The sequence below is a fragment of the Macaca fascicularis genome, chromosome 15 (assembly GCF_037993035.2).
Source record: "Macaca fascicularis isolate 582-1 chromosome 15, T2T-MFA8v1.1".
Classification (NCBI taxonomy): domain Eukaryota; kingdom Metazoa; phylum Chordata; class Mammalia; order Primates; family Cercopithecidae; genus Macaca; species Macaca fascicularis.
Window position 1 is genome coordinate 83,205,835 of NC_088389.1, and position 22,582 is coordinate 83,228,416.

The 22,582-nt window shown below is 36.7% G+C and overlaps 1 protein-coding gene across 6 annotated transcripts in view; it reads right to left on the minus strand.

Moving 5' to 3' along the window:
• CCDC171 (coiled-coil domain containing 171) overlaps nucleotides 1–22,582 on the minus strand; it is a 383,549-nt gene that overhangs the window by 302,962 nt on the left and 58,005 nt on the right. For all 6 annotated transcript variants that reach the window (XM_074017436.1, XM_005581679.5, XM_045373284.3 and 3 more), the window contains one exon: nucleotides 1,136–1,228. In XM_074017436.1, the coding sequence (XP_073873537.1) occupies nucleotides 1,136–1,228 (93 nt within the window). The remainder of the gene's footprint in view (nucleotides 1–1,135; nucleotides 1,229–22,582) is intronic.

Consider the following 22,582-nt stretch of genomic DNA (forward strand, 5'->3'; position numbering starts at 1 on the left):
GTACCAGAGCCATTTTCTTAAACTTAGATTTCATATCTGTGTGTCCCAAAAGCTGCAGTGGCTTTCCACTGCTTTCAAAATAAGCCTAAGTTTCTTAGCATGAAAAAAGACTTTCAAATTAGTCTTCATCATGCCTTTCCACCATTATCTCCAAACTTTTCCCAAAGCTCTACCAGTCAACAATGCAAGTATTTCTCAAAAGGAAACAAGTACATTCTTATTTAGTGGCTTTATCCAAGCAGTTGTTTAGAACAGTGGTCAGTAAACATTTTCTGTAAAGGGCCACAGAGTAAATTTTTTAGTTTTTGTGGACCATAGGTCTGTCTCGACAAGCAGCCATAAACAATATGTAAACAAATGGGCGTGGCTATCTTCTAATAAAACTTTACAGAAACAGGCTGCAGGTTAGACTTGGCCCATGGGCAGTAGTGTGCCAACCCCTAATAAAATGTTCTGCTCTCACTTCTCTTAGAAATTCCTTCTCATTCTCTAAGGCATAGCAAAAAGGACAGTTTCCTTAGGAGGCCTCCATTTAATTCCCCTCCTAGATTTAATCCTTTTCTTTATTATATTCCCATTGTATTTCAGTATTTTGTACATCTATGTAAGCATCTATATATCTGGAGATAGATATTTAGTATCTCTGGTAACGAAATGTAAGTTACAAAAGGAGTTCATTCATCTTTACACCTTCAGCTCTTAATACAGTGATATGCATAGGATATGCACTCAATAAATAACATGCATGTTTTTTCAATGTTCTCAAAAAGAAATTCATCCCACAGCTGTTGGGAAAAAGGACACTCTAATCTGCAAATTTCTTTGTAGACTGCCAGATAAGTTCTCTGTCACTACTACTCTACTCTGTCACTGTAGCACAAAAGCAGCTATGGACAAGACAAAACTTCACAAGAACAGACAGTGGGTGAGACCTGGTAGGCTGTAGTGTGCCAACTCCTCCACTAAGGTAGTATATCTCAACTGTATGCTAACCTTATATACAATAATGAGTGTCATCATAATATGTGACCCATTCTCAATGCACACCTTAGTTCTCTGAACATAGTGCTGTTTTTCCCAGCTGTTGTAACACAAATTAAGAAAATGCAGGCCAAAATATTTGTTTACATTTTACCTGAATAATTTCAGAATTAAATTTTGATTCCAAATGCGCTGCTCTTTCTGCTTCAATGTTTTCTTCTAATTTCCTCACTCTAAGAGTAGTTGCCTGAAAACAAAAGTTTAAATTCATGAACATTGGTATTTAAAGAAGATATGGATCACTACAGTCCAGAATGATAATTAACACTTTAGATTAGTGGACCTGCAGCCTCATTTCTTTTTCTTTGCAAGAACGCAATGTAAAATTCACACTTAGGAAGAATGTGCCAGAGCTTGCTTTTTTTTCTTTACACTTTATTGAGGTATAACTTATATATAATAAGCTACACACAGTGAAAATATACTTTTTGATAAATTTTTATACACACACACAAACACGTACACATCCATTAAATCACTGCCACAATCAATATAGGAAACATTTCCATCACTCTTAAAAGATGCCTTATGTCTCTTGGTAATGCCTTCCTCCAGCTCTCACCACCCCACCACATATCCAAGTAATCACGAATCTACTTTTTGTCACTATAGAGCAGTTCGTATTTTCTGGAGTTGTATATAAACTGAATCATATATTATGCTTTCTATTGCCAGGCTTCTTTCCCCTTACATAATTATTTTGACACCTATCCATGTGGTTGTATGCATCAACAGTTCATTCATTCTCATTGTTAAATATTGTTCCATTTTGTTAATAGACCACAACTGGTTTATCTGTTCACCTACTGATGGACATTTGAGTTGTTTCCAGTTTAGGCAATTACAAATAAAACTATGAGCATTTGCGAGCAAGACTTTGTAAAGACACATACTTTCATTTCTCTGAGGTAAACAATGAAGAATGGAATGAATGGGTCAAATGATAGGTGCATATTGAATTTTTTTTTTTCTTTTCTTTTTTTTGAGACAAGTCTCACTCTGTCGCCTAGGTTGGAGTGCAGTGGCGCCATCTAGGCTCACTGCAAGCTCTGCCTCCCAGGTTCACACCATTCTCCTGCCTCAGCCTGCTGAGTAGCTGGGACTACAGGCACCCGCCACCACGCCCGGCTAATTTTTTGTATTTTTAGTAGAGATGGGATTTCACTGTGTTAGCCAGGATGGTCTTAATCTCCTGACCTCATGATCCGCCCGCCTCGGCCTCCCAAAGTGCTGGGACTACAGGCGTGAGCCACCGGACCCAGCCATATTGAATATTTTAAGAAACTGCCACACTGTTTTCCAAAGTGACGGTGCCAACTTACATTCCTAACAGCAATATATGAAATTTTCCTTTGTTCCACATCCTCACCAACACTTGGCATGATCATTTTTTGTTTTTGGTTTCTTGAGGTTTTACAGACAATCAAATAGGCATGTAGTAGTTACCTCATTTTAGTTTTAATTTGCATTTCCCCAATGACTAATGACACTGAGCATCTTTTCATGTACCTATTTGCCAACTGTGTATCTTCTTTGATGAAGTATATGTTCAAATATTTTCACCATTTTTTAATTGGGCTGTTTATTTTCATATTACTGAGCTTTAAAAAGTTCATTATACAATCTGAAAACGTGTCCTTTGTTAGATATATGATTTTCAAATATTTTCTCCCAGTCTACGTCCTGTCTTTTCATTCTCTTAACAGTATCACTTGCAAAGCAAAGCAAAATTTCCATATGATGAAGTCTAATTTATCAGTTTTTCAGGCAAGAGTCAGTTTCTGGCCAGAGCAGAAGTCAAGATCTTTATTTTTGAATACAATTTCTGTTGAGAAAATGCAACCCTGGGAAGTAGCGGATTACTAGCCCCAAAGAGAGAATTGGTCATGACCAACAATCTGTTGGGGGCAGAAAAACAGAACTATGGGAACACCCAGCATGGCTCAAGATAACGGTAGCAAAGAAAAGTCATGCCTAGAGTCCTGTCTGTCAATGGGGCAGTTCAATGGGGACAGAGAAAGGCATTACTAATTTGCTTTCCCTTCCTAGATGAAATGTGGGAAAAAAATAAATTAGTATTTATTATATTAACTAAACCATTTAGCCTAAGCCAAGTTTTTTTAAATGTTCAACTTGATTAATCTGATTTTCCTTCTCTTCCACCATTTCTTTTTGTTTACAGACAAAGATGGTAATGGATCACAATGAAAAGAAGTATAAATAAAAACTGAATAATCCACAAACTAATCAAGCAGTCTATGAATAACTAAGAAATGACTATACTTCTTTCTGGGCAAATCATTCCCATAATGATTATCATAATGCAGAGCATAAACACAAACATCCCTTCTTCTCTAGAGGCCTTTGTAGATGCACCTAGTTCTGACAGCCTTCACAGTCATGGAATAATCCTGCTTTGGGATATAATCACTCTGTGTTTTGCAAACATGAAATGCACAAAATATTCTTTTACAATGAACTATTTGCTTTATTTAGATTCTACAACCTATTAAAAATATTTCTTAATGAGCTATTATACTAGAAAATAGTTTTGTTTTTTTTTTTACAGGAAGCAATAATTCCAAATATGATCCTTTTGGGTCTCAAGATAATTTAAATCCAAAGGATAAAATAATACTTTGAGTAAAATCTGACATTTATAACTTACGCTACTCGAGTATTTAAAAATAACAGGCATTCTGCTGAAAGGTGAAACTAGTAAATATTCAGTTTTATCTGAAGACTCAAAACACCCTGAAAACCAGTAAATGAGGACATTTGGATATTTGATGTAACTAAGGAATTATTATTACTTTTTTAGGTGTGATAATGATTAGTATTTTTTTAAACCCCTATCTTTGGGCCAGGCACAGTGGCCCCCATCACTTTGGGAAGCTGAGGACTGCTTGGGGCCAAGAGTTTGAGACCAGCCTGGGCAACAGAGAAAGATTCCATGTCTACAAAAAAATTAACTAAATAAATTTTTTTAATTAATAAATAAAATAAACCCTTATCTTTTAAAAAATACATACTAAAGTGTTCAGGGATGAAACTATATAATGTCTAGATACGGTTTAAAATAATCAACCCAGGAGTTAGGGGTGAGGGTTGGTGTTCATAAAATAAGATTGGTCATAAGCTGATAACTGTTGAAGCTAAATGATAGGCACATGGGGGTTCACTGCAATATTCTTTCTACTTTCATGTATGTGTGAAATTTTCCATATTGAGAAACATTTTTTAAACAACAAAAGCAAAATTATTAAGGTTAAGGGGGAAGTATGGCAATGGTATCATTATTTACCCAATTAACAAAATTAGGCCAGGCACAGTGGCTCACACTTGTAATCCCTGCACTTCGGAAGGCCAACTCGGGCAGATCACTTGAGCCCAGGAGCCCAAGGCCAGCCTGGGCAACATGATGAAGCCCCAACTCTACAAACAAAAAAAAATACAAAAATTAGTCAGGCATTGTGGTGCGCACCTGTAGTCCCACCTACTTGGGAGGCTGAGGTGGGAGGATCTCTTGAGCCCAGGAAGTCAAGGCTGCAGTGAGCTGTCATCGTGCCACTGCACTCCAACCCAGGCAACAGGAATGAGACCCTGTCTAAAAAATTATAAGTTTAATATTTTGACAATGACAACAACAAAAAAACATTAGAATGAATTATTTCATGACTAAACAGAAAAAGTAAATGGGAAGGGGGAGTTTAACTCAATCTATTCCTATCTATATTGCTGACGTGATAAGGCAAATAAAATATTCCCCACATAGTCACTTTTTTCCCACCCTTCTCAAAAAATGTTTCCACAGAATACCAGTTCCACAGGATGTTGTTAGCTATTATATAAAAAAGCAATTTCATCATCAGAAGCATGTGAGAAACACAAGATTAAAACCAAACAATTTTCCTTACTAAAGACTTCTCAAAACGTTAACATGACAATCTTGAAAAAGAAGAATAAAGATGGAAGACATATGTCATAAATGCAAATCTCACTACAAAGCTTCAGTGATCAGTCGAGCATGGTGGCTCATGCCTGTAACTCCAGCATTTTGGGAGGCTGAGGCCGGCAGACAGCTTGAGCCCAGGAGTTCAAGACCAGCCTGGGCAACATGGTGAAACCCTGTCTCTATCAAAACAAAAAGAAAAAACAAAAATTAGCCAAGTGTGGTGTTGGCCACCTACAATCCCAGCTACAAGGGAGGCTTAAGGTGAGAGAATGGCTTGAGCCTGGGAGGCAAAGGTTGCAGTAAGCAAAGACTGAGCCACTGTACTTCAACCTGGATGACAGAGCCAGACTCTGTCTCAAAAAAAAAAAAAAAGCTACAATAATCAAAACAATGTGGTACCAGCAAAAGGATAGACATATAGATTCATATAGATCCACTGAAAGGAACTGACAGTCCAGAAATAAACTCATGATTGGGTGGTCAATTTATTTTTGACAATGGTGCCATGACTACTCAATGGAAAAGATTCTTTTCATTAAATAATGTTGAGACAATTGGATATACATAGGCAAAAGAATAAATTTGGATCCCATACCTCATATCATATACAAAAATAAATTCTAAATGGATCAATGACCTAAATATATGAGCTAAAAACCATAAAACTCTTAGAAGAAAACATAGGGGTAAATCTTCATAGTGTAGGCAACACAGTGAAACCTTGCCTCTACAAAAAAATAAACAAAATTAGCCAGGTGTGGTGAGGGACACTTATGGTCCCAGCTACTTGGGAGGCTAAAGTGGAAAGGAAGGCTTGGGTCCAGGAGGTTGAGACTTCAGTGAGCTGAGATCATGCCACTGCACTCCAGCCTGGGCAACAAAGCAAGACCCTGTCTCAAAAAAAACCCAAAAACCTTCATGACCTTAGATTTGGCAATGGATTCTTAGATAGTAAAGCACAAGCATGCATGCATAAATAAATAAATAAATAAATAACATTAAAAACTTATCACAACACTATTCACAATAGCAAAGATACGGAATCAACTTATGTATCCATCAACAAATGAATTAAGAAAGTGGGTTATATATACACACAATGGAATACTAGTTGGCCATAAAAAAAGAATGAAGTCCTGTCGTGTGCAGCAATATGAATGGAACTAGAGGTCATTATGTTAAGTAAAATAAGCCAGGTACAGAAAGACAAATACCACATGTTCTCACTCACATGTCAGAGCTAAAAAAGTAATCCTAGCACTTTGGAAGGTTAAGGTGAGAGGATTGCTTGAGCTTAGGAGTTCAAGACCAGTCTGAGCAAAATCTCTATAAAAAAGTGAGACCCCATCTCTATTAAATAAAAAAAAAAAAGTATAGGCCAGGTGCGGTGGCTCACGCCTGTAATCCCAGCACTTTGGGAGGCCAAGGCGGGTGGATCACCTGAGGTCAGGAGTTCAAGACCAGCCTGGCCAACATGGTGAAACCCCGTCTCTACTAAAAATACAAAAATTAGCTGGGCCCTGTGGCAGGCACCTGTAATCCCAGCTACTCAGGAGGCTGAGGCAGGAGAATCACTTGAACCCGGGAGGCAGAAGGTGCAGTGAGTGGAGATCGTGCCACTACACTCCAGCCTGGGTGACAGACTGAGACTTCGTCTCAAAGAAAAAAAAAAAAATAATACATATATATATATATATATATATATATAATTTTAAAAGTTAGTCTCAAGGAGGTAGAGAGTAGAATGATAGTTAGGATAGTTATCAGAGGCTGGAAAGGGTGTCGGGGTGTGGGTGGCAGGGCAGAGAGATTGACTAATGGGTACAAACATACAGTTAGATAGAAGGAATAAGTTCTAACGTTCGATAGCAGAGTAGGATGACTATAGTTAACAACAATGTATTGTATATTTCAAAATAGCTGGAAGAGAGATCTTGAAATATTCCCAATACATAGAAATGATCAATGTTCAAGATGATGGACAGCCTAACTACTGACTTGATAATTTCATTCTATGCACATAACAAAATATCACATGAACCCCATAAATATGTATACATTTTATGTAACAATATAAAATTAAAACTAAAAGACAAAAAACTTATGTGTATCAAAGGACTTTATTAGGAAAATGAAAAGATAACCTAAAGAATGGGAAAAAATACTTACAAATCATATATCTGAGCATGGTCTACTATACAGAATAAAAAAAGAACTCATACGATAAAAAGACAACTCAAAATATGAGTATAGGACTTAGATGTTTGTCTAAAAAAGATATGTAAATGACCAATAACTACATGAAATGATGCTCAACATTATTAGTCATTGGGGAAATGAAAATTAAAAACACGAAGAGATACCTTCACACCCACTAGATGGCTATAATTTAAATAACAGAAAATATTGGAAAAATATTGGAAAACCTGAAAACCTCATATATTACTCATACGAACGTAAAATGGTTTGGCTGCTGTGGAAAACAGCTTGGCAGCTGCTCAAAAAAATTAAACATAGAGTTACCATATGACCCAGCAATTCCAGTCCCATATATTTACCCAAGAGAAATGAAAATAGGTTCAAAAAATTATGCACAAAAGTTTATAGCAGCATTTTTCAGAATAGCCAAAGGTGGAATGCACCCAAATGTCCATCAACCGATGAATGAACAAACAAGATGTTGTGAATCCATACAATGGAATATTATCCAGCAAGAAAACGGAATGAAGTACCAATAAATGTGATACCATGGATTAACCTTGAAGACATATATAAAAGAGTAAAAGAAGTCAAATACAAAAGACCACATCCTGTATGATTTCATTTATAAGAACTGTCCAAAAGATGCAAATCCGGAGACAAAAAGTATATTAAGTGGTTGCAGGAGGATAGGGGAGAAGAAGAGACAGAAAGGGCAGTAACTGCTAATGAATATGAAGTTTCTTAGTGGGGTGATGAAAATGCTCTGGAATTAGATAGTGGTAATAGTTGCACAGTGTAGTGAATATATTAAAAGCATTGAATTGTATACTTTTAAAGGGTGAGTTTTATGATATGTGAACTATATCTTAATTAAAAAATAAAGAATCTCTGACTTGAATGTCCGGAAGGGACAGCTCCCAACTTAAGCTTCTGATTCTCATTGTGGAAAAAAAGTTATTTCTAAATGCTGACTTTGAATCCCTAGAACAAGGGTCCCCCAGAAGTTGTAGGTACAAAGCATGATGCATACTGTAGCAGAGAAATTCTTATGTTTAGCCCACACCAGAATGAGCATTATCCTAAGGGGGCCCAATGCTAATTTTTTCTTTAAAAAAACTTACACTCCACAGGATAAAGTTCTTGCCCTTATAGAACTGAAGTCAGTTTTATCAGTACCCAGTATACTCATTTTAGTTTCTGTAAGTCAGAAAAAAGTCCAGCCTATCACAAGGAAATAGCCCATAGGATTGAGAATAAATGATTTTAAAAGCTAGTAAAGGAACAAAACTCACAAACCACCACTAAAGAACTTACTCATGTAACCAAACACCACTTGTTTCCCAAAAACCTATGGAAATAAAAATTTTTTAAAAAGCAAGTAAAGGGCACAGAGAGAAAAGAAACCAGGATAACAATGTTAAAATATTTTCTCAGATTCCAAAAAGCATATATGTTTCTCTATCAAAATGATAGTCATATATTTTGTTAAAATGCAGAATATTCAGTGATTCTGTAATGAATCAACAATTCAAGTTTTCACTTCTTGTATATATATTAATTAGTTAATTAATGATCTGGTTTTCACTCCAAAAATCAAGAAGTTCTGTTTTTCCTGCTTAGAGCAAAACACAGGGGGTCGAAATAATCAACTGGAGATCACGTAGTTATTTTCACAGCTTCTCACTTTAAATGAAATGTCAGAAAATTATAAGATGCTTATTATTACGGAAACTATCAATTACTCAGTGAGGACAGCAAAAAATCTTCAAATCTTTAAACAAACTCTTTCCAAGAGGAGTTTGTTGATAGACGTAATTAAATTTAAACCTCTCAATAATTTTTTTAAATCTTCTAGTCCAATGAATTAATTCTCAAATCCAGCAGAGGGTGCTAGAGGAACATCAACATGCTGCTCAAAATAATTTTTTCCAATACCACCTAAGAGAACTAGTGTAACATTCATAAACTGTGTCACAGGCATTCAATCCTAATGTAATCAACAAAGAAAGGGCAGAAAGCAGAACAAAATTCTGGTTAAAATGCATATATATATGTATACATATTTATATATATACTACAGGCTAATTTAACTATATATATGTTTGCCTATAACACAGGTATTACACTGTACTATGTACTGTACACTATGAACAACAGTCCTTTTTTTTTTTTTTTTTTTGAGACAGAGTCTCACTCTGTCACCCAGGCTGGAGTGCGGTGGTGCAATCTCAGCTCACTGCAACCTCCGCCTCCTGGTTTCAAGAGATTCTCCTGCCTCAGCCTCCTGAGTAGCTGGGACTACAAGCACACACACCACCATGCCCAGCTACTTTTTGTATTTTTGGTAGAGATGGGGTTTCGTCATGTTGGTCAGGCTGATCTTGAACTCTTGACCTCAAGTGATCTGCCCACCTTGGCCTCCCAAAGTGCTGGGATTACAGGCGTGAGCCACCACGCCTAGCCAAACAACAGTTCTGTACGTAACACAAAATTATCACATATTTTGTCATTTATAAGCTGATTGCCATGTCCTTTCCTACAGCTATGTACTGCCAAGAGATTTTTATTTTAGTAAATAGTAGGTGTTAATCGACCTCTTTTTGGTGTAATCTATCTCTCACTAAATCATATTAAGCCCAATTAGATCATCTAGTACACTTAAGAAAAGTGAGTTCTCAGTCTTTGAAGAGGGCAATATAGAGAAGAATGTCTCCTATCCAACTGTTTGATACATGTTACTTTATTATAAACCAGGCATGAGCTGAAGACTCCAATTCAGCAGCAGAACTAACCAAACATACCCAGCTGTTCTCCACATCACATTTGGTTCTATGGCTTCTATGGGCCTCTTCCAAAAGTTTCACAAGTTATGAAAACATGTGTACAATAAATCTGCTGAAAGACTGAGTAAACAAAACCGTTTCTACTACATTCTTTTATCCCCAAATACATCCAGCTTAGAGGATCTGATGAACTTAAATCAGTCAACCAAGGCCGGGCGAGGTGGCTCAAGCCTGTAATCCCAGCACTTTGGGAGGCCGAGACAGGCGGATCACGAGCTCAGGAGATCGAGACCATCTTGGCTAACACCGTGAAACCCCATCTCTACTAAAAATACAAAAAACTAGCCGGGCGAGGTAGCGGACGCCTGTAGTCCCAGCTACTCGGGAGGCTGAGGCAGGAGAATGGCGTAAACCCGGGAGGCGGAGCTTGCAGTGAGCTGAGATCCGGCCACTGTACTCCAGCCTGGGCAGCAGAGCGAGACTCCGTCTCAAAAAAAAAAAAAAAATCAGTCAAGCAGAAAAACTTAGATATGAAATTTAGTCCACTAAAACAGACATCAAGAAAAATGGGATGAATTATCACGAGTACATACTAGTTAATGATTTCCTCAGGAGTGTGTTATATATTACAGTTTCCTAATTAGTTGCACAAAGTTTACCCCAAATATATCAATAACTTGTGTAAATAGAACATGATTGTTCATTTTTCCAGATTTTATCATCTAGTAATTCCCATTAATAGATGTTTTCATAAGTAATAAATACAGTAATAATCCATGTACAAAAAGATGATTCCAAGGGACTGAATCATCATAGACTGATTAATTCTATAATGTTTATTTTAATGCTAAGTATATTTTGTTTTGTTACATTTTAATAGCTGTTAATATTTTATTACATGCATGTTAATATTTAACTATAACACTTATTCTTTACCTGGGCAGGGAAGGGGGGTATACTTGTAAATACTATCTTTTGAGCCCTTAAACAGAAGGTCTCAAAGGATTTTTATCACCAAAAAAGATGCCTCAAAGGGTCACAGTCTCCAAGTATTTGATAAACATTTGTAAAACAGGCATCACAATATTATATCACTTAATCACTAGAGTCATACATTGAAGGGTCATAATTAAGAACTGTCTATAGGCCCTTTACTATTTATCATCTTTATTGTAATCTAACATCTTAAGAAGCAATAATATTATTCAATTAGTCTGACCTTTAATGTTGGCTTTTATATGTAAATGTAAGCATTTATATTTCTAATGTCACTTCTACATGAGAGAGTGTATTTACATCAATGTCACTTAGGAGATTATGCCTAGAGTTAAATATTAATATGCTACAGTTTTCAAAGAGGTCTCGTGTATTTTCTCATTTGACTTTTACAATAACATGATATATTCTACAAAAGAGGCCTCGTATGATACATAATATTTTAAATCTTAATAAGGCATTCTAATTTGAAGGTGGTGTTTGTTTTTAAGTAGCTCTCCTACTTTCCACGTGGCCAGCACAGTACATTAGAAAAACAACTCAGAGGCAAAATTAATGCTGCTTTGTGACTCAGAACATGGGAACTACCATGTAAAAGAGAACAGGAAGGAAGTCCAATTGGTCTTGGAAGTGAATTGGTCAGGAAGTCCTATCCACTTTATTCTACCCTCACAGAAGTCTAAACACTTTACATTTATATTCAATCCCATTAAACAAATGCGACTGCATAAAAACACTTAAAAGATTATTAAAAACAAATGAATAGGTTTTCATGATGCTCTCATTGATACTTATTTTACTATATAGGTCAACTAAAAAGCAGAATGGAACATTTATAGAGAAACTACTATATGCCAGATGCCATACTAGGTCTTTGGCCCAAAGGCCAAAATGGGTCCTGACACATCTATAAGCATTTCCATTATAAGTAAGCAAAAGACCACAAAAATTGATTTGTCGCTAACGGATATTCCTTCTACTTACTTCTCTGAACTACAATTCATCTGTAACTGTTTTATTAATGGCTAAAACATACTTGTTTTCCAGAATCCCCTAGATTATTTTACATAAACAGGCTCATATAAAGCACAGAACATAGAAAGATTCAGAGCTCTCTGTGCCAGTCATCTTGATCATGGTTAACTATGCAGTTCTGACGGTAGAAAATTCAAAGTTAAAGTCACTGAGGATGGTAACAGAGCCTTAACGGTTTCAGAAGGGATATATGAGGGCAATAGGCTGACAACAGAAATAAACTGGAGATCCCCGTAATTTTTTTATTCAGCAAGAAATGAAGTATACCACACATATTATAAAAGAGTTTAATGAAGAAAAACTTTTATTACTTCTAGGTATAATCAAAAAACCCACAGATAACAAAAACAAGAAACATCAGGAACAGAATTTGTGTTTGCAAATTCTAAATAACATGATAATAAACTAATTTACCTTCTTTAAAAATTATCTCTACCTTTTAGGGCAACAAAAACTTTAGTATTTACCAAATTTTTAACTGAAGTTCCAATCTTAAATTTTATTATGAACATAAAATGCTGCACTTCAATGTGCAATACCTACGACTGCATAACACAGGTGATTTCATCATCTCCCTATTTTATAGTCAGTAATCTACACAAATGGACCTTTGAAAATGATTCCTACAAACACATGATGGCTTTAAAAAGACGAATCATACAAGGTGGTCTTTATCAACAATTATGAAAGGTAAAATACAATTTTCTTTTCCTTTTTCACTTGAAGGTAGTACACATTTAGAGAAAGATGCTACTTCTGCCCTTTTTTATGTTACTGTAATATAGAATATGACTGACAGAAGCAATTCAGAATTTATTTGCAAAGAGTGTTCTCTCTCTACCATAATCTTCAGAAGATTCTTCAGTTCCCTCAGAATTAGGTTTGCATCTTCTCTTTTCTCTTTTCTTATTGAGTTAAGCTTATTTCCCATGATAATAAACTCCTCTAGTTGTAAAGAGGTTTATAAAAGCCATGGATATTTCTTTTTCCAGTTCACTTTTCCCTTGATTCTATGGTATCCAGTACTGCATTTATAAAATTGGATTGGGAGTTTGCTTTTTTTTTAATCTAAGAAAGCATTGATCCATGTTAAGATGATTAAGACACAGTGATATAAACCTTATAAGATTCTGAAATTATTTAATATATATGTTTCATACATATAAAAACTTCTTTGGCTCAGGCACATAAAAAAATCACCTTTCAAGAAATGCAAATGTTAAAAAGCTTCACTAGAATTAAGAACATTCATTAGGCTAAATGTCTATTTTATTAGTTGCTTTAGTTTGATATTGCTGATATTAAATAATGTACTTTATTAAATTAAAATTTTAACAACTTTCCTCTTTATTATTATTATCCCATCTTAGCTTAATTCTTTTAAAAATACCACTGACAATTACTTAAGTACTTAGTATTACTGGTAGTGATTGTCTCCGTAATTGAGTGTAAAACTAACATAAAACGCTCTCCAGAAATGTAACTTCTTGTTCATTATGTCACTATGTGGTCAAACAGCCAATACAAAATACACTAACTAATATACAACATATAATATATAACATAAAGCAAAGCTTTTAAAAAGAATCTAAATATGAGAAATCATAGGTAAGTTAGAAGACTAAATCTCTCCACTTGTAAAATTCTTGTAAATAGAAGAAAAATAAAGACTATCTAGACTACCTTCAAAGTTGCAAGTTCTCCAAAAGCAGAGACCTGGTATTATCAAAAGTATTTACACAGCAGGGAATAAAAAAACATAGAGTAAAAACAAAACTAGTCTAAAATAATATTATACCTATAACATCAACCAATAAAAACAGATATTAAGGAAATTAAGTATTTTACAGAAAAAAAGTCAATACTGGGTTGTGCACAACCACACCTTAAAGTTTAGGTATTAGATATTTTCTATTTTGTGTGTGTTTTACTGTTTTTTGTTTTGTTTTGTTTTTGAGATAGAGTCTTGCTCTGTCACCCAGGCTGGAGTACAGAGGCACAATCTCGGCTCAGAGAAGCCTCCACCTCCCAGGTTCAAGCAATTTTCCTGCCTCAGACTCCAGAGCAGCTGGGATTACAGGCGAGTGCCACCACGCCTGGCTAATTTTTGTATTTTTAATAGAGATGGGATTTCACCATGTTGGCCAGGCTGGTCTCAAACTCCTGACCTCAAATGATAAACCCACCTCAGCCTCCCAAAGCGCTGGGATTGCAGGCAGAAGCCACCACGCCCAGCCGATATTTTCTTAAGTGAGTCAAAACTGCCTTACCAAGAACCCTACCAACAAAAAAGTCGTTATTACATAGTACAGCCTCACAACTATAACACAATTAATAAAATGTTTTTAGTGATGATAGAATTTTCTAGCATCCTTAAGTGACTTCTAAGTGACCTTTTAAATTCTAATATTCAGAACATTAACTCTATCCTAATTTTTGTTCGTTTGTTTGTTTTTGAGGCAGGGTCTCACTTTGTTGCCCAGGCTAGAGTACAGTAGCACGATCACAGCTCAGTGCAGCCTCAACTTCCCCAGGTTCAAGTAATCGTCCCACCTCAGCTCCCCAAGGAGCTGGGACTACAGGCACACTCCACCACATTTGGCTAAGTTTCGTATTTTTTGTAGGGATGATGTTTCACCATGTTGCCCAGGCTGGTCTTGAACTCCTGGTCTCAAGTGATCTACCCACCTTTGTCTCCCAAAGTGCTGGGATTACAGGCATCAGTCACAGCTCCTGCCCCCTCATCCTTTTTTAGTAAGCCATCTGCAAGCCATAGTATTAAAAATGATATAAAATATAATGAAATCCTGAATTCACTGGCCTAAAAAGATGGTCAGCACAAGAAAAAAATAAGTTAAAATATTATTTCAAATATAATTTCATATTTTTATTCTTTCTCTAATCTTGTAAAAAATAAACCATGTGTGGTTAGAGTATGAGGAATTTTATCTTTGCCAGGTTCATATTTGGCATTTCTGTTGTTAAGTCCATCTACATACTCCATACCCAGTTTCCTCCATTGTTAGCATCTTATATATATACAGTACAAATAATCCATTTTTCAAAAGGACAAGGGTCTAACTAGCTATTTCTCCAAAGAAGATACATGAATGGCTAATAAGCACATAAAATGATATTCAACATCATCAATCATCAGAGAATGCAAATCAAAACCACAATGAGGTACCATTTCACACCTACTACAGTGGTTATAATTTAAAAGAATGACAATAACAGCTGTTGATGAGGATCTAGAGAAACTAGAACCCTTATACCTTGCCGGTGAGAATGTAAAATGGTGCTGCCACTGTACAAAACAACCTGACAGTTCCTCAAAATGTTAACCACATAGTTACCATGTGACCCAGCAATTCCTCTCCTAGATATATAATAAAGACAACTGAAAACATATCCACACAAAAACCTGTACATGAATGTTCATGGTGGCATTATTCATTATGGCTGAAAAAGTGGAAACAACACTGTGATGGTTAATACTGAGTGTCAACTTGATTGGACTGAAGGATGTAATGTTCCTAGGTGTGTCTGTGAAGGTGTTGCCACAGGAAATTAACATTTGAGTCAGTGGAGTGGGAGAGGCAGACCCACCCTCAGTCTGGGTGGACACCATCTAATCAGCTAATATATTATACAACAGCATGGCTAGAATAAAGCAGGCAGAAGAAAGTGGAACAAGGAGACTTGCTGAGTGTTCCAGCCTTCATCTTTCTCCGTGCTGGATGCTTCCTGCCCTGGAACATCAGACTCCAAGTTCTTCAATTTTTAGACTCTTGGACGTACACCGTGATTTATATATATACAGTACAAATAATCCATTTTTAAAAAGGACAAGGGTCTAAATAGCTATTTCTCCAAAGAAGATATACAAATGGCTAATAAGCACATAAAATGATGAAAAGGGGCTCTCAGGCCTTTGACCACAGACTGAAGGCTGCACTGCTGGCTTACCTACTTTTGAGATTTTGAGACTTGGACTGACTTCCTTGCTCCTCAACTTGCAGACGGCCTATTGTGGGACTTCACCTTGCGATCATGTAAGTTGCTTCTCCAAACAAACTCCCCTTCACATATACATATACACATACATATATGCTATTAGTTCTGTCCCTTTAGAGAACCCTGACAAATACAAACACAAATGTCCATCAACTGATGGACAGAGACACAAAATATATATTACATGTTACACAACAGAATATCATTCAGGCATAAAAAAGAATGAAGCACTAATACATGCTGCAAAATGGATAAACCTTGAAAGCATTATGCTAAGTGAAAGAAGTCAGTCACAAAAGACCATATATTGTAGTTCCACTTGTAAGGAATGTCTAGAATAGGCAAATCTATAAAGACAGAAAGTAGTGGTTGCTTAGGGCTGAGAGGAAAGGGGAATAGGAAAGTGATGGCTAATGAGTAGAGTTTCTTATTGGGTGATGAAAATGTTCCAAAATTTATTATGGTGATGGTTGCACAATGCTGTGAATACACTAAAAACCACTGCATTGTACACTTTAAATGGACAAATTTATAATATACAAATTACATCTCAATAAAGTTTTTTTTTTACTCATCGCTATAAGAAGTTAGACCTCAAGGCATCCACCCTTACCCCAAGTAGCCAAACAAATACCCTACCCTAGTCCTCACACAAAGGTTTATTATCTGAAGAACATAAATCTGAACCAGAAGCTGAACACAGAAATACACATGGAGAGACAGGAAGAGGGGTGCGCCAGACCGAAACCAGGGGGATGCCTGCATACTAAACAGCATGATAACCAGATTCTTCCTCCATTTCCTTCTTCCATTTTATAACCATCAAACCTGAAACTAGCAGACATCCCTTTGTAGAAATAAAAGAATTACTATCTCCTCTTTAATGTCTAAAAGGAATGTCAAATTTAACATATCTAAAACCAAACTCCTGACCTCTCCCAAACTTACTCCGCTTCTATTATTTACGAGTTCAGTAAATGGAAATGCCATTCTCTTATCTGCTCAAGCCAAAACCTTTGGCATTATCCTTTACTCCCTCTTTTTCTCTCATAATTCAGGTCCAATTAATCAGCAATTTCTGTGGGTTCTATCTTGCAAAAATATATCCAAATTAGACCATCTCTACTACATCATCTACTACAAGGCAGTAGTAGAGGAGATGTTCAAATTTGGATATATTTTTGCAAGAGAGACCCTCCTCTACTACTACTTTGTCTAAAACACTATAATCTGTCAACTAGATTATTTTAATAGTCTCCAAAACTGTCTTTTATAATCTATTATCCAAAGAGTGTCCAGAATAATGCTTTTAAAACATAAATGAGAAAAGGCATACCACTCCTCTGCTCGAAACTTTCCAAAAGCTTTCTCAGATAAAAACCAGAGTTCTTACAATGAACTACAAAAGACCTTCCAAATTCTGCACGATCTGTCTACCATTCTACACATCCTACTAGTCTCTCTCTTGCTCATTCTATTCCAGTTACAAAGGCCTACTTGCTGTTCCTCACATATTAAAAGTACACTTGCAACCCATGGTCTTGCACTTTCTATTCCTTCTACCTAGAATTCTTTTTCTTGGGATATCCATACGGTTCAATCCCTTCCTCCCTTCAGGTCTCAGCTCAAATGCCACCTTATCAAGTTAGCCTTCCATGACCACCAATACAAACAGGTAACCATCCTACCCTATTACTCATTAACTCCCCTGGACGGCTTTATTATTCTTTACAGAATTACCACCAACTAACACACTACACATTGTTCTATTTAATACGCGATTCCTCCTGACTAGAATGTCAGCTTCGAGAAGGAAGATGCTTTCGGCTGGGTGCAGTGGCTCACGTCTGTTATCCCACCACTTTGGGGACCAAGGCAGGCTGATCACTAGAGGCCAGGAGTTCAAGACCAGCCTGGGCAACATGGCAAAACCCCGTCCCTACTAAAAATACAAAAAATTAGCCAGGCGTGGTGGCGCATGCCTGTAATTCCACCTACTCAGGAGGCTAAAGCAGGAAAATCACTTGAACTAGAGGTCACAGTGAGCCGAGATCACCACTGCACGCCAGCCTGGGTGACAAAGCGAGACTCTGTCTCAAAAACAAAAAAGGAGGAAAGAGGCTTTTCTTTGTTCTCTGCTATACCTCTATGACCCAGAAATGTGCCTGCCACTCCAATAAATATTTACTGAATAAACGAATACTGCAGTCATAATATAGGAACAGGATAGTACAAAAATGGTAGAGAACAAGCTCTCAGAAATTAAAAAGAAAAAAGGAAATATTCAATTAGAAGATTAGAAAGTGAAGTCAAACAAATCTCCCAAGAAGCATCAACAACAACAAAAAGACAAAGAGAAAGGAAAAAGTTAAGAAAAGAGTAAAATATCAATTCAGTGGTCTAACACTTGAATAATAAAAGTCTCAGAAATAAAGAACAGAAAAAAAGACTGAGGAGGATATGCTGAAGAAATAACACAAGAGAATTCCTGAACATGAAGGACACTGGGTTTCCTGGCTAAAATGGCCAACGCGTGTCCTGCACACTAAGTAAAAAAAGATCTATTCTAAGGAACATTGTTATCTCTGATGTTCTGAAATTTTACAACCAGTGGGAACTCAATAGCACAAATAATTTGGTGTGTTCAAAAACATACTACAAGGAAAAAAGGAAAGATATAGATGGAGAACTTGTAGATTAAAAGAGACTAACAGACATATAGACATGTAGACCTAATTGAGATGCAGAATCAAACTGTAAACATACATAATATTTATGCCATTTATGAGATAATTTAAAATTTGAATAATGTCTGGATATTTGACTATATTCAGTAATTATCATTAAACAATTTATATGTGATATTGATAATGCAACTTTAAATAAAGGAACCTTTATTTTTGGAAATCATAATTGTTCATAAATTGATCATTGTTGAAGCTGGTCATGGATATTAGGTTCATTATATTATTCTGTCTACTTCTACATACATTTAAAGTTTTCCACAATGAAAATATATTCTAAAAACAGAGGATCAAGAGCATTTTTGGAGAGGAAGAGAGTGAGAAAAGGGTCACAAACAAAGAATACAAACCAGAATAGCATAAGGCCTCACAGTAACAACAGAAGAAAATAGAGGCAAGGCCTTCAAATTCCAAGAGAAAATGACTTTCAACTTAAAAATCTATATTTGGTCCAGTTACATCTACCCTAATACTGTCAACAAAAACAAAAACAGTCAAACTCTGTAAAATATTTGAAGAGATTTATTCTAAGCCAAATATGAGTGACCAATGGCCTGTGACAGCCCCAGGAGATCCTCAGAACATGTGCCATGTATGTGTCAGGCTACAGCTTGGTTTTATATATTTTAGGGAGACATAAGACATCAATCAATACATGTAAAATGTACACGGGCTCAGTCCAGAAAGGCAGGACAACTGGAGGGGGCAGGCGGCGGGGGCCCTCTAGGTCACTGGAATAGTATTTCCTCTCCTTACTAATTTAAAAAGATACCTTAATATGTTAAATTGTTATATAATATCTACAACCCTACTCCTGGCTTTTCAATTCAGTTTCATTAAAAGTCTGCAGCAACAGTTAATTTTAGGTATCAATCTGACTAGATTACGGAATACCTCAAGAACTGGTAAGGCACTCTTACCAGTGCCAGTGGGTGTATCTGTGAGGGGTGTTTCCAGAGAAGATTGGCATCTGCGCCAGTGAACTTAGTAGGGAAGATCTGCCCTCACCATAGGCAAGCACCATCCAACTGACTGGGGGCCTGGATAGAACAAAAAAGGAGAGAAAATAATTTTCTCTCTCTCTATCTTCTCACCGCTTCCTCTCTCTCCTCCTCTCTCTCTCTCCCTCTTTCCTCACCTCTCTCTCCCAACTCTCTCCCCTGGAGCACAGACACTTTCCTCCTCCTGCCCTTGGACATCAGAACTCAAGGATCTCTGTCCTTGAGGCTCCAGGTCTTACACCAGTGGCACCCAAGGTTCTCAAGCCTTCTGCCTCAGGCTGAAAATTACACCATTGACTCCCCTAGTTCTGAGTTTTTCAGACTTGAACTCAGCTATGCTACTGGCATCCCAGAGTCTCCAGCTTACAGATGGCCTGTTATGGGTTTTAGCCTCCATAACCAAACAAACTAGTTCCCTTAATAATCTCCTCCCATCTATCTATCTATCTATATATAAATGCAAAAATCCTCAATAAAATACTGGCAAACGAATCCAGCAGCACATCAAAAAGCTTATCCAGCATGATCAAGTTGGCTTCATCCCTGGGATGCAAGGCTGGCTCAACATACACAAATCAATAAACGTAATCCATCATATAAACAGAACCAAAGACAAAACCACATGATTATCTCAAGAGATGCAGAAAAGGCCTTTGACAAAATTCAATAGCGCTTCATGCTAAAAACTCTCAATAAACTAGGTATGGATGGGATATATCAATAAACTAGGTATGTGGGCAGAAAGTGGAAAAATTCACTTTGAAAACTGGCACAAGACAGGGATGCCCTCTCTCACCACTCCTGTTCAACATAGTGTTGGAAGTTCTGGCCAGGGCAATCAGGTAGGAGAAAGAAATAAAGGGTATTCAATTAGGGAAAAGAGGAAGTCAAATTGTCCCTGTTTGCAGATGACATATTGTATATTTAGAAAACCACATCGTCTCAGCCCAAAATCGCCTTAAGCTGATAAGCAACTTCCGCAAAGTCTCAGGATACAAAATCAATAACAGACAAACAGAGAGCCAAATCATGAGTGAACTCCTATTCACAATTGCTTCAAAGAGAATAAAATACCTAGGAATCCAACTTACAAGGGATGTGAAGGACCTTTTCAAGGAGAACTACAAACCACTGCTCAAGGAAAAAAGAGAGGACATTAACAAATGGAAGAACATTCCATGCTTATGGATAGGAAGAATCAATATCATGAAAATGGTCATACTGCCCAAAGTAATCTATAGATGACATGCTATCCCCATCAAGCTATCACTGGCTTTCTTCATAGGATTGGAAAAAACTACTTTAAATTTCATATGGAACCAAAAAGAGCCCGCATAGCCAAGACAATCCTAAGCAAAAATAACAAAGCTGGAGGTATCACGCTACCTGACTTCAAACTATACTATAAGGATACAGTAACCAAAACAGCATGGTACTGGTACCAAAACAGAGATATAGACCAATGGAACAGAACAGAGCCCTCAGAAATAATACCACACATCTACAACCATCGGATCTTTGACAAACCTGACAAAAACAAGAAATGGGGAAAGGATTTCCTATTTAATAAATGGTGTTGGGAAAACTGGCTAGCCATATGCAGAAAGCTGAAACTGGATCCCTTCCTTATACCTTATACAAAAATTAATTCAAGATGGATTAAAGACTTAAATGTTAGACCTAAAACCATAAAAACCCTAGAAGAAAACCTAGGCAATTCCATTCAAGACATAGGCATTGGCAAGGACTCCATGACTAAAACACAAAAAGCAATGGCAACAAAAGCCAAAATTGACAAATGGGATCTAATTAAACTAAAGAGCTTCTGCACAGCAAAAGAACCTACCATCAGAGTGAACAGGCAACCTACAGAATGGGAGAAAATTTTTACAATCTATCCATCTGACAAAGGGCTAATATACAGAATCTACAAAGAACTTAAATTTACAAGAAAAAAATCAACCCCAACAAAAAGCGGGCAAAGGATATGAACAGACACTTCTCAAAAGAAGACATTCATACAGCCAACAGACACATGAAAAAATGCTCATCATCACTGGTCATCAGAGAAATGCAAATCAAAACCACAATGAGATACCATCTCACACCAGTTAGAATGGCGATCATTAAAACGTCAGGAAACAACAGGTGCTGGAGAGGATGTGGAGAAATAGGAACACTTTGACACTGTTGGTGGGACTGTAAACTAGTTCAACCATTGTGGAAGACAGTGTGGCGATTCCTCAAGGATCTAGAACTAGAAATACCATTTGACCCAGCCATCCCGTTACTGGGTATATACCCAAAGGATTATAAATCATGCTACTATAAAGACACATGCACACGTATGTTTATTGTGGCACTATTCACAAGAGCAAAGACTTGGAACCAATCCAAATGTCCATCAATGATAGACTTGATTAAGAAAATGTGGTAGATATATACCATGGAATACTATGCAGCCAGAAAAAAGGATGAGTTCATATCCTTTGTAGGGACATGAATGAAGCTGGAAACCATTACTATGAGCAAACTATCACAAGGACAGAAAACCAAACACCACATATTCTCACTCATACGTGGGAATTGAACAATGAGAACACTTGGACACAGGATGGGGAACATCACACACCGGGACCTGTCATGGGACTGGTGAAGGATAGCATTAGAAGATATACCTAATGTAAATGACAAGTTAATGGGTGCAGCACACCAACATGGCACATGTATACATATGTAACAAACCTGAACATTGTGCACATGTACCCTAGAACTTAAAGTGTAATAAAAAAGAATGAATTAATTTTT